Source organism: Myotis daubentonii, chromosome 19 (genome assembly GCF_963259705.1).
Source record: "Myotis daubentonii chromosome 19, mMyoDau2.1, whole genome shotgun sequence".
Classification (NCBI taxonomy): domain Eukaryota; kingdom Metazoa; phylum Chordata; class Mammalia; order Chiroptera; family Vespertilionidae; genus Myotis; species Myotis daubentonii.
The window spans coordinates 11,000,033-11,015,266 of record NC_081858.1 but is presented as its reverse complement, the minus strand read 5'-3'; the positions used below and the strand labels follow the sequence as shown (position 1 = coordinate 11,015,266).

Below are 15,234 nucleotides of genomic sequence, written 5' to 3'. Positions count from 1 at the left end.
GTTTCTCTGCTCCAGTTCTTCTCAGAGCCTTTAATGGATTGCTGTGCACAAGGGCTGCCCTCTCTTGGAAATTCCTTTCCATTGGCTGCCAGGAAACAGACAAACTTGTAGCGAGTGGGATTCCCTGAGTGTCCCTGTAACCTGACTAAAATCCTTGTGGAACAAGGCAGGGTATTTCTCTCCCGTGGTATTTTTAAAGGCTGCTTTGATACCCATCAGTAACGATGTTGCATGTTGCTCATCCATCCAGGCAGCATCCATTCTGGTGCTGGGCTGGCGGGGCCAAGCTTTCTATGACTGGGATCTGGAATTTGCTGTGTCTGTGTTTTCAGTCCCCCATCCAAGACCTACCTTCCTCCCCTACTCCTGGGAGGCGAGCAGGCTCTGCCTATGGTCGCCATGTGAACTGAAGCTGCAGTTAGTAAATGGTGGAGCTAGGGCTCATTACCCACCTTCAGAGCCAGGCTCCAGGCCACAAGATGCGCTCAAGGGAACCTATATTTCCAGCTTCCTGTCCCGCCACTGCTATTTGTAGGAGAGGAGGGAGGGCCCCAAAGCCCTTGGAGAGACAAGACTGCCAGGGACTGGTCTCTCCTCAAAGATTTCACTCAAGGTTAAAGGCCCCTTTAGTGGCCAGGCAGGTCGCAGTGGATGGGACAAGGCCATTGTGAGGGTTCTGCCTGCCCCCGTCAAGGGGTTCAGCATGAGCTCCACTTCCCCGCTCCACCTTAGAATAAACCCAAACCATGGGGACTTCTGGGCCTACTGTGACCACCTCACTGGGGGACACAGTCTTGTTCCTGTGGGGCACCGGCGCCTGGAGCTCAGTGAGGACTTGGCCAGTCTCTCTGCCAGGGTCTCAAGGTGGTTGTGAGGACAAGGTAGACTAGGGTACATCCCAGTCCCTGGAAAGCTGGAGGGGCTGTCACTTCAGCACTCGGGGAGCAGTGACGGGTGCAGGTGAGGGACAGCAAGGCCTGCAGGAGGAAGGTCTGCTTCACCCTCGCTTTCCTCCCTTCCAGGAAGAGTCACAGGGCTGGGGTGGAGGCACAGCAGTTCCCACCACCCTCCAAAAGTACCCAACGACAAACCTAGAGCCAGGACTTGTGCTGTCTTACGTAGAAGTACATGGAAGTTTCTGCCCAGTTTTAATGGCCACTGAACCAATTGTCCTTCCAAAGCTCACCCTGCCCTCTGGCTCCTCCATGTTCTTGACCTTTTCAAACAAACTCAAGCACAGTCACAGGGAAATACATTTTACTTTAATGTAGATTGTCTCAGGCATGTAGGTAATAGGAGGTGTGAATTTCACTGCAGGGTGGAAAGGAGCATGGTACCACACTCTGGCAGGTGGAGAGGGAGCTGCATGCTGAGGGTGGTCTGTAACCTAGTCCTCTGCCGCTGTAGTGGACCCACCTGGCTGGCCTCAGGCCCCAGCCGGCCACCACACTAATCCTGTGAAGAAAGGGGCTATTAAAGACGAAGACACACAGGCAGGAGGGCTGAGCCCTTCTCCAGGGCTATACAAGCAGAGGGTCAGGACTGACCTTAGAGCCTGGAGGGATTATAAAGCAAGGGTAGCTGTAGAGGGCAGACCCTACTGTGAGGATAGTGGCAGAGCTGGTTTGCATCTTCGCTTCCTAGCAGCCAGAGCACAGAAAAAATGGGTTATTCCCACGGGCGTCCCAATGGCCATAACAAAGAAGCCAGCTTTTTGGATACTGGGAACTGGGAAGACTTGCTCCCAGGCATGGACGCTGCAGGAGGTGGTGGGTGAGGCGACTGCTTATAGCACAAATACCTGGAGTGGCTTTGCCGTTTTGACCACCTAAGCACAGCTGTGACTCAGGTGGGTCCAGAGAGCAGCTGCTTGCTGGCCCAGCTTGCTCAGTAAGACAGGTGGGCTAGAGGGCATGAGAGCAGGGGACCTGATGCCCCCAGATGTCCCTGTGGTGGTTTGGGTTCGCTTCTCACCACCACAGTTCTGTGCCCTCACAGCGCCCAACCAGAAAGGCACCTGGTGCTCCCGAATCCTGTCTAGCCCAGTCCAGGTGGGGCTGTCCTGTCCTCAGGCTCTCCCGCCTCCAGTCTGGGCAGAGCCTCTGGCATTGCCCACGCTCAGGCAGCACGTAGTTAGTGCCCCTGCTTCAGAGCCCAGTTCTTACCGGGGAGACGGGAGGAAGCCGTCATGCTCAGCCTCAGGAAGGTAAGTGGCCAGGACGAGTTCCACATCACTTGTGGGCCAGGGCCCTCAGGTGCCGAGGGGGAATCCTCTTCCCACCGCAGCCGCCAGGTCAGCAGTTCCTCAGCTGCGGGGGTGGAGCTGGCACGGAGGCCCCACACTCAGAGTGAAACCAGTGGCTTTGCTGCTTAATCTCTACACTCCCTGGGCTGGGACTGGGGCCAGGCCTGGAGTGGAACTGAAAGGGAGACTTGGCCTGGTCTACTTCCTCTCAGGGAGCCTGAGGCTGGAGCTAGCATAGGGGGTGGGGGGTAGGCAGGACCAACTGCAGAAGCAGGAGCAAGGAACGAGCCCTCCGTCCCTTACCCTTTTGTAGACAGGAAACAGGCTCCGAGACTGGCTGGCTGTCAACGCTGCCAGGGGTGCACAGGCCCCACACCTGACTCCCAGGCTGAGAAACTGGGTTACAAGGAAGGGATGGGGAAGAGAGACTGGAAAGGTGAAAACACTGGGGCTGGGATTTACTAGCTGTGCCACCCCTCCGGGCTCTGTTCCCTCAACTTGTGATGTTAGACAAAGTGAGTGGTTCCTAGAGCTGCTGTTACTGTCCCCAGATGCTGTGTCCAGCAGCCAGGGCAGGACTTGGACCTGCTGGGAGGGGCCTGGACTGGGAAGAGCCTCTGTTTGGCCAACCCTCACTTGCCAGTCTGCCCGCTCGCCTCCGTGTGGGAGGGGATTGCAGGCAGGCAGCGGCCCTGGGTCAGAGGTGCCCCGCTCCTGCGTGCCTACGGCATGGGGAAGCGCCGGGCTTTGGGGGTCAGCTCTGGAAAAAAGGCAGCCTCTGGGCAGAAGTAGAGGTCGGATCCCCCAAAGCCCACCTCTTGTTTCCACCCCCACCCCCACCCTGTGCAATGTGTTAGGGGCTGTGCTGTTCCCCAGGTGCACCTGGCTTTCTTCCTGGCCCAGGGAAAAGAGCTGCTGGAGGCAGGGGGGCTTCCCCAACCCATCTCGGGCTCTTTCCGCCATCTTATCTACTTTGGTCTCTGCTGGAAGCAGCCAGCGACATCTCATGACCCTGAAGAAACAAGCTTATCGGGCTTGTCACCAGAGGAAATGGAGGCGATGGGGGGCAGTGTAGGGTTCTAGGGTGCCCCGGAGCCTCCTGCTCTAGCCAGGCTCACTCAGGACCTGGAAAGAAAGGGCTCTTGCTGGCATAGGGCTCTGGGACCGTTTCCACCTACTCTGAACCATGTGTGCTATGGGTGTCATGGAGACCCCTGGCCCCACTGTTTGGGGAGGGTTTCGGCTGGCTGTAACAGAGCAGCTGTGCCAGAAGCCCCAAAAGCCTGAGGCTAAGCTACTCTGCCAACCTCCACCCTCCAGCCAAACCCACCCACCTTGTCCTGAGACTTGAGGGCAGGATAGATTAGTGAGGTTTGGGAAATTCGAGGTTCTAGCGTTCAAAGCCTGATCTTTTCCTTCCTCGGGCTTCACCTCCAAGATTTGCGCTTCTTCTGGACTATGTGGTAATATAGCATCCTCTTCCCAGGGTGGCTGCTAGCCCAGGAGACGCATGCTCGTGGGGAGCTGATGGAAGGGGCGGGCTGAAGGCATCACAATGACCTGGGGCCCTAGCAGCCAGGCAGCACCAGGAGAAAGGTGGATGGGGGTGGACACTGATGCCCCTTCTCTGGGCTTGTTCAGGGGTTTGGGCTGCATAAGCTCTTTGCTCCCCAGTGGGGAGAAGCAGATGGCAGCAGGCAGGCATGTGTTGTGCTGGAATGGCACACGTCCAGGTGAGGGGGGTTGGCTCTCAGCCCACACAGGTTTCTGGGGATCTCAGAATGTGGGGACAGTGCTTCAGAGGCTACAAGAGGACCCTCTGCGGGCTCCTGCAAGCCAGAACGCAAACTTCCTCCAGACTTGGGGTGCCTGCTCAGCAGAAAAACAGAGGCCTGGGTGGGCAAGGGGCCATCAGGGACAAGCCTGAGTAACCTCTGGTTTCCTAGAGTTCAAAGCCCAAGCTACAAGCAGCCTGCTCCAGCCTCCAGGAGGTCCGGCGATGCACACGCCTCGAGATGCCCGACAACCTCTACACCTTTGTGCTGAAGGTGAGTGACGGAGCTTCCACACCCGGAGGCACATGCACACACGGCTCATGGACCCACACAGCTGCTCCCTTCCTCCCACCAGGTAAAGGACCGGACAGACATCATCTTTGAGGTGGGAGACGAGCAGCAGCTGAATTCGTGGATGGCTGAGCTCCGGAAGTGCACAGGCCAAGGGTGAGGCACCAGACTCCCTTCCCATCTCAGCTTTAACACCAACCCTGCTCTTCCCAGACCCGTAACCCCCGCTTCTCTGCAGGCTGGAGAGCACAGACCCGGAGCTGCACGTTCCCTCCGCTCCGGAGCCTGGCCCGGCCAGCTCTCCCAGGGGAAGCACAGATTCCCTGAACCAAGGTGAGGTGTCTGGGCCTTTGTGCTCTGGGTGCATCAGAACCCAGCCTCAGCCCAGGTCATGAGGTGCCCCAGAGGGGGTCACCATTACACATCTTCTCAACCAGGTGCTTCTCCTGGGGGGTTGCTAGACCCCGCCTGCCAGAAGACAGATCACTTCCTGTCCTGCTACCCCTGGTTCCACGGCCCTATCTCCCGAGTGAAGGCAGCTCAGCTGGTTCAGCTGCAGGGCCCTGACGCTCATGGAGTGTTTCTGGTACGGCAGAGCGAGACCCGGCGTGGGGAGTATGTGCTCACATTCAACTTCCAAGGCATAGCCAAGGTAGAGCCAAGGCAGGTGGGGCTGCTCCCCCAAGTTCAAGGCCCTTAGGGGCCACTGCCTGAACCTCCCCTTCCTCCCCATGCAGCACCTGCGTCTGTCGCTGACCGAGCGGGGCCAGTGCCGCGTGCAGCACCTTCACTTCCCCTCGGTCATGGACATGCTCCACCACTTCCAGCGCTCGCCCATCCCCCTCGAGTGTGGATCGGCCTGTGATGTCCGGCTGTCCAGCTACGTCGTGGTCGTCTCCCAGCCACCAGGTGTGAGCCCAGTGCCCCTTGATAAAGGGGTGGAGGGCCCAGGGAACCACGTAGAGGGGAAAGCTTGCTGCCGCAAACCTTCCGACACGGCCTCTTTGTCACTTGTTCCCCAGGTTCCTCCAACACTGTCCTGTTCCCCTTCTCCCTCTCTCGCTGGGATTCAGAGCTGGGCCTTCCCCACCTTAGCTCCCACCTTAGCTCCTCTGGCTGTCCACGGGGGCTGGGCCCGGAGGGTCTCCCAGGCCGCTCCTCCCCCCAAGAGCAGATCTTCCACCTGGTGCCTTCGCCCGAGGAACTGGCCAACAGCCTGCGGCACCTGGAGTCGGAGCCTGCCAACCGTGCCCGGGACTCAGACTACGAAATGGACTCCTCCTCCCGGAGCCACCTGCGGGCCATAGACAATCAGTACACGCCTCTCTGACGGGCAGTGGACTCCCAGGCCACAGGGCCCTGAAGGAGCAAGCAAGCGGCAGGAACTGGTATAATGTACTTTCTTTCCTTCCTTCCTTTCAGAGAGAGTGAAGGGACATTAACTGCTCCTTCCATTTTGGATGTGACCTTTACTATTAGGCCTGTTAAAGGGCCTCCTGTAAGTTCCCACCTGGCTTTCTCCTTATTGTTTACAGATGTAGTTCTTGTCCGCAGATGCCCTAGCTCCTGTCGGGCCCCCAGGACCAGCCCTGGCACTTGGGGTGGGGGTGGGGGGGTAAAGACCAGGCTGGCAGTGGAAAACTTTCTTACTGACACTGTCACAACTGATGACAGACTTTCTACGTGGGGAACGGGGGTGGGGGGAAGGGGGTCCATCAGGAAGCCCAAAACACTAACTAACAAGCCCTGGATCCCTATGGCTTTCCCGCACAGCTTCCTCCACATGCAGCTCTGCGGCCCCCGCGCCTATCCGCTTTGACCCAGCCTTACAACAGAGCTCTGACAGGACAGGCTAAAGGTCAAAAATGATTTTAAACATTTTACCTCAGATAAATTTTTCAAATGATTCAGGTTTTAAAACTAAACCATTGCTTATTTCACTGCACTGTTTGAACTAAAACCCATTCGATTTTTGTAGTCAGACAGCTATGCAACCCTCCTGGACTAGGGCTAAGCCAGCACCTGCTGCCGAGGAGCCACTGTCCTTCCTAAATGTAAAGTGAAGCATGTGGCCATTTCAGAGAAATCCAGGCAGTTACTGAACTAGGAGGGTGGCAAATTCCAGTTCTACCTGGTGCCTTAGGAATAAACAACTGGATTCTGCTTCTGGCACTGCTCTAGCAAGTTCTCCTTCCCGGCAGGCTCAGCCCCCAGCATACAATGGCTCATTCAATTTTCCCACGAGGTTTTAGGCTCAATCTGGTGCCATGGCTGACAAGGAGCTGCTCTAACAGCTCAGCCAGTGCACTGTGCCAGCAGGTCCCGCTGCCTCTGAGGTGTGGGCATGCACACGTACACCTCTTCACAAGTGACACCACTCACCTGGGGGCTGGCTCCTCCCAGAGAAGGCTCAGTGACGAGGGGCAGTGACAGTGTGAGGTCAGCTGCTCCTGGGACCAGCTCAGCTTTAACATGTATGATACACGTCAATTAGAGGCTAAACCAAACCTTGGCCTGAACTTAACTCCTGCCTGCCTTATCTGGCCAGGGTCAGGGTTTTGTCTGCTCCCTCCAGCCACTCTCAGTATTCTAAGAGGTCAGAGGTGAGACTTTTGCTTATAGTGCTTATAGAATTTTCTGGTGGTTTTTTTTTTTCGGGGGGGGGGGGGTGCGCGCGGGGCATCAACTAACCACCTCTTCACTTTTACTTTTAAAACCAACACTCCTGGGTGTTTCCACAGGTTGTAAAGCAGATCCGACCCTGATCCAAATTTTCGGTCCATTTCTAAGGACACTTTTTTTCTACATGCCAAGCAGGTTTCACTAAGCAAAGCATGAACCAGAGGAGCACGCACTATTTTGAATATTTCTTATAAGATAAAGCTCATCACAGAAAGTCCATGCTGACAAGTCACTGGTGCAGAAAAAGGGCAAAATATACAATGAAACACACCTACCCCCTCCCTCCACATCTGGGCTATGACATCTTCAAGCCAGGGGCACCCACTTCTCAGCAGTCTCAGCATAGACGTCTCAGGTAGTACCAAGAGGCAGCAAACTAGTGGCTCAGCTCTGACCCACTGGCTGCCAAGTACCAGCTCAGATCCTAACAGAGAGCTGGAAGTCACCGCTCCAGGCTGCTCCAGTATAAATGTTCAAGGAAAGTATTTCCTTTCCAAATGTGTCTGAGTTACCAGGACACCTCAAATACATCCCGACAGAAAGCCCCGCCACAGCTGGGAAGGAGTGACCCTAAGCCAGGCCTCTCCTTTCTGCTAGAGCAGGTAGAGCTGGAGAAGAGGGAGCAGTGGGTCCCTGGGCTGATCCCTCACAGTGACCCTGCTGGCCGTAGCTAGCCCACATGCCACCCTCCTTCCAGTCCTGATGTGACCAACGCTGGCCTCAAGAGGCCAAGCCAGCACCTCCACGGAAAGCCGGGCTGTGAGTGCCAAAGGGACAGTAAGTACTGCGACCGCTGCAGTTCTCTCCAACCAGACAACAGCCAGGGGACTGCTCTCAGCACCGTCACCTCCTGAATCTGACTTTAACGAACTTTTACAAACTAACAGTCACCAGCACCAAAGAATTAAGTCAACTAACCTGCCTTGAATTTTAGACCAGCAATCCATATGGCTTTATCTGGTATAAATCTTCTGCCTCTGATCATTTCTGGACCGTGTAGGAAAAAGGAATAGCAATCATTAAAATCTTAGACCACAAAACACTATTTTTATATATAAAATCAAGGCCTTGAACTCTTCCCTTCCCTAAGGGTTGCCTAAGATTCCTTCATGCTTTTATTCAGGGCTAACTCTCCTATTGCAAATGTCATGTGAGCTCTAACATCTCCCACAGGTTAGAGGAACTTGGATATTTCCACTGCCTCTAACAAGGACACATCTGTCACCTAGTGTTGGGCTGGAATAAGCCACAACCACATTGTAACAACACAGAAAATGGGTTCAATCTTGTATCATTACAGGCAGAAGAAGGTATTTGGCAAATTGTTATATATTGTTTATGTACTGTACAAGTAACTTATTCTTGAATAACAAATTTTGCTATAATGTATAAATTGCTATATGTGAATTAAAAAATGTTTTCAGAATATTGATTTGTTGCCAACAATATCTAAAAGCTCTGTGTATTATGACTATGGTCTCTGAAATTGCTGCCCTGCGCAAACACTTGCTTTTCCCTTTGTTCTCCTCCCATAAATTGAGGACATTAACAAGTGCTTATGAGTCTATAGCTGTAAACTGCTTTGTACATCACTGCACCTCTTCTGCCCTCCGGATTATCAGTTTTAATTTTCTTTTTTTAAAAAATGAATTCTTATTTTTCAATTACAGTTGACATATATCAGTTTCAGGTATATCTTATTCACAGCTTTTTAAAAAGTATCTCCTGCCCCCTACTGGTAAAACAGACAGCTGTCTGAGTCAGGACCCCTGGCTAAGGACATTCATTTGGGTTCAGGAGGACTGAAAAGGAAGCTTACAGAATCAGCGTCAGGCTGAGGGTGTGGAGTTTCAATGCTGCCCAACTCTGGCCAGCCTTCCTTCTGAAGCAGACCTCTATCCACCAAAGAGAGTATCTCAGTCTTGTCTTTTCCTAGAGATACCTTGAACCAGAACTAAAGGTGAAGAAGAAAAATCATTTGACAACTAACCTTCCAGGATATTAAGAAAATACAGCCTTCCTGCCTTGGTATTAACTAGTAGCTTATACAAACACACACTAACTGGATATCAGTTTTTAAAACTTTTTTTATTTTTTAATTTTTTTTTAAGTTTTTATTTTATATTATCTACAAAGTAAAAGTTTTTCCCTTAACTTAAAAGTTGAACCACTGTAGACAGTGATCACTTCATCAAACTTGATTTATAAATAATAATCCGTCAGTTTGACGGTAAGAATTTACTGAAACTTTGTCAAGTTTAGTAAAAGGGTGTTCCAAGTCTTGATTTTTTTTTTTTTTTTTTTTAGCAGTAATAGCAGCAAGAATCACTCTTGTTACTTTTGCTAGCTGATGTATACATGACTTTCAAGGGTTATTAAAAAATAAATAACTTCCAGTTTGAGCAAGCAGAGCTGGGGTACTTGCGGGACTTGGAAACAGCATATGGAATTGGAACAGCCCACAAGTTCCTAAATGCCTCTACTCGGTCCAAATATCTTCCACTGCAAGTGAACTGTTAGCATTCCTATTGGATGTTACAAGAAATCAACATATATTTTTAAAAAACAAAATAAATGAAATTCTAGTTTTCTGTGCTTCCAGTTGGTAGAAGCAGTAGAAGGGAGGAGGGAATTTGGCCTTTCGGTTCCTCCAGGGCAGCCTTACAACTGCTGTTGGTGGTGGGCTTGTACTGTAAAAAAGAAAAGTGAATATTTAAACAGAAAACTGGCAACACCGCACATCAGCCTAGTGTCTCTGCAGCACATGACTGTAAACTATCCTTGTGCTAGCTGAACAGGACTCAAAAATTTAGTTCACTTCCCCCTCCCATCTGCACCAAAGGGGGAGGAGGGGAAAGAGGGGTAGAACAAACCAGTAAGACGTAAAACCACTTCAGATAAAACTCCCAGAAGACTTGTTGCTCATGGGGTAGAGAAACAGGCTGTAACATACCCCCTCCCCAAATATTAGCCAAGCACCAGTCCTGCTTTCAGAGGAACGCCATGGCAGTCTCAAGTGTTAGCACAATCACGGCCTCTCCCTGTCAGGGTGCAGGCTGGAGCGAATGCTACACAGAGCCGATCCACACACAGCACTGCTCATCAGCAGTATTCTCCAGAGCTACGATCAAACTATCATGGTGGTAACCCCCACGCAGACTGGGACTCAGGAAGGAAACCGCTGCCCTGCCCAGCCTGTCGTAACAAGGAAGGCCAACTGAGTCCTAGGCAGCATCAGCTCCACAGCTGCCGCTGCTCCTCAAGCCAAACCTGGACCATCAGAACACACACAGACTCGGCCCGGAGCCTCAGGCCCTGACACTGACTGATCGTCACAGTCCCTACTGTGCACACTGACGGGTCTTGCTAGTTCTCAAATGCAGGGTTTGAAGCGCTGGCTCTGCCTGCCATTCGACCTGTGCGAGCAGAATGCTTGGGGTGCCCGGCGGCCCCTGCACACACACGCCTCACCTGAAGGGTGCGTCATATAGGGGAAATGCGCTGTTGTCGAGACTGGAATGGGCTGTAGTGCACTTTGAGCGAGGGCGGCCTGGGGACCGCCGGGTGGCTGTGTCGTCATTAGCATCATTGGCGCATGGGCAGTTGGATGAGAAGGAACCATTCCTGACTGTACATGAGCCTGAAACAGAGAGCTCTTTTACGCATACAGGCAACATCTCCAGCTTAAACAACATGTTAACTGTGTTCCTTTCAGGGGCTGGGGCTCTCAGGAAAGGGCAACAGTGGGCCCTCAGGGCCCCTTCTTTTCTCTGGGGACACTCCCTAGTGGGACATCAATTGCCCTACAGACATGCTTTGCCCTTTAGCAGAGCGATCCTGCAGGCTGAGGGGACAGACACGCATTGGGCACGGGGAGAATCAGGACTGTGGTGTCCTAGCCTTCATTTCTGATCACGTGATCCTATACAAAGCTCAGACCCCAGGGCCACCTGTCCAACGTAACAGGCGAGAAGCAATCACGCTTGAGAATCTGGCTTCCATGAGGGGCCTGAAGTAGTTTTACAAAGGCTGTTCCTTTCAAACAGGAAAGCAGATTATTACTTTGTAAGTGGAGACTTGTCAAATTCTGTTCCACGGATTACTCTTCTTGTTTGCCCCCCACCCAGCCCTTCTACTTCCTGCCTGCTCACCAGCACTCGCAGTGGGGAAGGAGCCAGGGCAGTGAGGAGAGAATCTGCTCTGCTGAAAGAGACGCTGATGGAGTAGGAGGAAGGGGAGGTTGCGGGGAATGGCGCCAGTGAGATGGGGAGAGGAAGAAACAGTCCGTCCAGCCCCGTGTCCCTGTACCGAGTGACAGTGAGTTCGACCTGGTCTCACTGTCAAGTTGGGAAGGTTTTGGCAGGGCCAGGAAGAGCCCTTTCGACACCGTGCACAATTCCAGACCCTGATAAGCCTGAAGGAAATGCTGCTTTCATTATCTTACATTTTCAAAAGGGCCCATGGAGTATCTGGCTTCCCTGTGTTAATCCATTTTGCTCTTTCAGCACAAAAACACAAAAGTGAGGTTTTAGGAACCCCGACCTATAGTCACACACCTACTTAGCCGCCAGCCTCTGCTCGCCATGTACAGGACCCCGCTCTCATGAGGCTCCTGATCCAGCCAACCAACCACGCTGGCCCACACTGACCACAGCAACCCGCCCACGGCCAGAGCGAACCGTCCGCTGCAGTGCCACACTGCGCCACCTCCCAGAGCTGTGGGTCTATGACACGGCCACCCGAGAGCGCCAGAGTGTCCTCTCCAGCCCCACACCAGCCTCAGGGGTGCACTTGGACATGAACTGGAGCTCAGTGAGGAGTCTAGTCAGACCCACCTAAGTGCTGTTATGAAAGCAGCAAAAAGAGACATCGAATACAGCCAATTCGCCTTCCACAGCTCCAGGGCGGGCCTCAAGGACAGTGTTAGAGCCCAACTTCAGTGCAGGTCCTCTTCCTCCTTACGACAACCCAACTTGGCCCTGGATAGCATCGGACTTTTGTCAGCAGCTGATGCAAACAGCAACCACTGAGACAGCAACCGCACCTTCCAACCTTTAAAGTGTACACTGGAGATGAGCTCCAAAGTGCTTCCAGAGCTGCTCTTTAAGAAAAATGCGAACACCTGGGTGCTCTCAGCCTCTTACACGGCACCGATGTACAAGGGCAAGCCGCTTAAGCAGTTCAACACATGGTCAAGACGAATGTATGGACAGCCAGAGAAAACAGGAGAGATTTCTCTGGATCCATGTGACCAACATTCAAGCTGACAGGCCCAGGGTAGCCAGAGAGTTAAGAATTTGTGAAGGTCCATCTTCCCTTCCACACACCTCATTGTGTGTGTGTGTGTGTGTGTGTGTGTGTGTGTGTGTGTGTGTGTGAGAGAGAGAGAGAGAGAGAGAGAGAGAGAGAGAGAGAGAGAGTATGTGTGTGTGTGAGAGAGAGTATATGTATGGAGACATACATATATATCTCAATGAAGCTATTTAAACATAGAAAGCAGACACAGGAAGGGAAGGAGGACTGGGTTGCATTCCAGAGTCAAAGATATTTATATGGTCTTGGTCTCAGCTGGAAAACGTTAAAGGACTGACCAATCAGCAACTTCACTGACCCCATTACAAAACCACACAAACATCCATTTAGGGCCAGATCACGTGTATTTGAGCGGGAGAAGGGAGACAGGCAAATCACACAGGGTTTCCTAGCCTGGAGAGCATCCGGCTCTTGGCTGCTTATCTGATAACCTTCCTATTCTACTTGGTCTTCACAGAAAGTTGGCTAAAGCTGATTTACCTGAGGTACGTGGGCCATGTGGGGCGGGTTGGTGTATGCCGGCTGGACGTGAGAAGGGTGGATTGTGAAGACTGTCTGCTGTGCTGCTGGGAAACTGTTCTGTGGCGACTGCGTGTTGGAAGCAGGTGTCATGGACGGCGGGGTTGGTGCGAGCCCCGCGTGGTAAATGGCTGACTGCTGCTGCGGACCCGCCAGGTGGAGAGCCTGGGCGGCTTGGTGCTGATGGTGCTGCAAAGTGACAGAAAGAATTAATTAAGCAAACCACCTTTTTTATGAAAAACAGTTAAGGGCCACACAAAAGCTGAGCCTTGTGCATGAAAATGGGCTCCACCTGGCGCATCTAGGGGGCGGGAATAGCAAGCACAGGAGAATAGCAGGGAGCTAAGAGAGGGCGGGACCCATTCAGGGACCTCCTTTCTGGGATAAGCCCCAGTCTCAGCGTGGCCGAGGTGAAGCAAGACCTGCCCACGGAGCCGACAGATGTCAGAAATACCCAACCATCTCCGTTAACAAACATGACTCAAGAAACAAGAAAACTCATCATATAAACAGTGGGAATTAAAAAAAAAGTCCCAAGCAAATTCCTTATCTACGTTAAATTAGATTTTTAAATGCTGATGTTTATTCTTATTATCTCTCTTAATGTGACTTAAAACCAGCCCCAGGGGCATCGTCTGCAGAATGCACGCTGGCAGCACTGGGCTGCTGGGTGTTCTGATCACGTAGTCCCAGGCCCCAATCCTGGCACGGAAGAAACACTTAGCACAGAAGAGGAAGCAACGCCATGGAGACCTCTGGGTCTCTCCTCACCTGGACGGGACTGGGTGCAGGGTGACTTCCACCATGTTGGCTTTGCTGCTGTCCAGTGGGGGTGGCTGAAGGCTGAGGATGTGGAGTATGTGGGTGCAGGGTAGCATTAGGGTGCGCATACTGCTGAGCAAGGGAGCCAGTGGAAACTGAAGTGAAAAAAAAAGGAGTGTGTACAACTGACACAGGTGAAGATCCCAACTGCTCCTTATGCCTCGCCAAATGAGCTTTCTTGATGCTCAAGGCCTAACTTATGTTGTTACCAATCTCTACATTTAACTTCATTTAACCATCAATTATCATGAAAAATTAAGTATGAAGTTATTGCTTAACAATCAGATTAGCATTTTATTTCTGGTAACACAACTGTACACATTATATAGTTTAAATTTATTCTTAAAACAATTACTGGTTTTCCTGAAAAGGTAACTTAACAAAAGGCAGAAACAATTCAAACAATATTCCCCTCCCCGCCCCGCCCCGCCCCGCCCCGCCCCCCCCCCCCCCCCACACACACTTTAGCTCAAGGCCGTCATCTGGCTAACCTCACCATGCTACTGCCCTGGAGCTGGGGCAGTGTCCCATGGGCACAGACTGGGAATGAGGGGCTGGATGCGGAATGTAGCAAAGACAAGGCTCTATCTTTAGGGCCAATGACCACAATTCTCAGTTGTTCACAGAAGCCACCTGGGCCCTCCCTGTTCAGCAATCTCTCACCTTGCTTTATAAGAATCCAGGATAGAACTACCTAAACTATGTAGAAAATGGAGTCTCTTCAAAGCACCTCCGCCTTTAGAAAGAATGTTACTTACTAGTTAGAGTAACTTCAGAGAAAACATGATGAGCCAACTTAAGTAAAAACACGTTCATTAAAGATAAGAACTCAAAGCCAGTTCTTTGTGAATCTTAGCATGAACCATATCTTGGTATAAAACAGGGAGGTTAGGTATAGATGCATCTATTCACCTTTTTCTAAAAGAGCAATCTGAGAATCAAAAGCACAGTAAGGTGCGTTAATTGCTTTGTGACTATCAACAGCAAACTGATACAAACACAAATCATGACGTGTCGATGAGCAGAGGACAGCGTTCCAGCAACCTGTGGCTCCCAGCCTTCTCTCATATTCCTCCTCAGACCCCCGAGAAGCCAAGCCCAAACACACAGACAGATGGGGGCTGAAGCAAGCACTGCGTTGGGATCAGGCGCCCGGGCTCCAGCGTTCTCACAGGCAAGGCTGTGAGGCCACCAGGATAAGTACCGCTGGGTGCGTCCCACGCCAACGTTAGGCAGAGGCTTAGACACACACCGCAATTCTGGAATGCTTGACCTTGTAGGGCCGAGGGCCACCCGCATTCCAGCCCAACCGGTCCTCTCTCCAACTGCGTATGATCGTTTCAAAGAGGCAAGGGCAAGGCAAAGAGCCAGTGCTAGGACCACCTGTGCATCCAACCGCCAACACCACGGGGCAGGGGGTGTGCCAGAGAAGATCAAACAAAGAAAACACAGAAAACACTTTCGTTTATAGATTGGGAAAGTTCCCTAACTTTAAGAGTGACCATACAGTGAAACATATTAACAAGGAAAACCGTGGTAACATTCTCTGGGTGTATTTTGTTCCTCTTTTTAACAGACTTTTTTTTT

The 15,234-nt window shown here is 51.9% G+C and overlaps 2 protein-coding genes across 23 annotated transcripts in view; one reads left to right on the top strand and one right to left on the bottom strand.

Annotated features, from left to right (window-relative positions):
• SH2B3 (SH2B adaptor protein 3) overlaps nucleotides 1-8,419 on the top strand; it is a 52,778-nt gene extending 44,359 nt beyond the window's left edge. For 2 of the 3 annotated variants that reach the window (XM_059676350.1, XM_059676349.1), the window contains 6 exons: nucleotides 4,192-4,293; nucleotides 4,376-4,467; nucleotides 4,550-4,644; nucleotides 4,749-4,963; nucleotides 5,049-5,220; nucleotides 5,334-8,419. In XM_059676350.1, coding sequence (XP_059532333.1) covers nucleotides 4,192-4,293; nucleotides 4,376-4,467; nucleotides 4,550-4,644; nucleotides 4,749-4,963; nucleotides 5,049-5,220; nucleotides 5,334-5,641 — 984 coding nt within the window. In that variant the 3' untranslated portion in view covers nucleotides 5,642-8,419. The remainder of the gene's footprint in view (nucleotides 1-4,191; nucleotides 4,294-4,375; nucleotides 4,468-4,549; nucleotides 4,645-4,748; nucleotides 4,964-5,048; nucleotides 5,221-5,333) is intronic. The other variant, XM_059676351.1, reaches the window with a different exon arrangement.
• The window catches only part of ATXN2 (ataxin 2), a 96,834-nt gene continuing 82,847 nt past the window's right edge, over nucleotides 1,248-15,234 (bottom strand). For 10 of the 20 annotated variants that reach the window (XM_059676341.1, XM_059676332.1, XM_059676329.1 and 7 more), the window contains 4 exons: nucleotides 13,597-13,742; nucleotides 12,787-13,014; nucleotides 10,465-10,633; nucleotides 9,063-9,683 (listed from right to left, as the gene is read on the bottom strand). In XM_059676341.1, the coding sequence (XP_059532324.1) occupies nucleotides 9,655-9,683; nucleotides 10,465-10,633; nucleotides 12,787-13,014; nucleotides 13,597-13,742 (572 nt within the window). In that variant the 3' untranslated portion in view covers nucleotides 9,063-9,654. The other 10 variants (XM_059676343.1, XM_059676327.1, XM_059676345.1 and 7 more) reach the window with 7 other exon arrangements.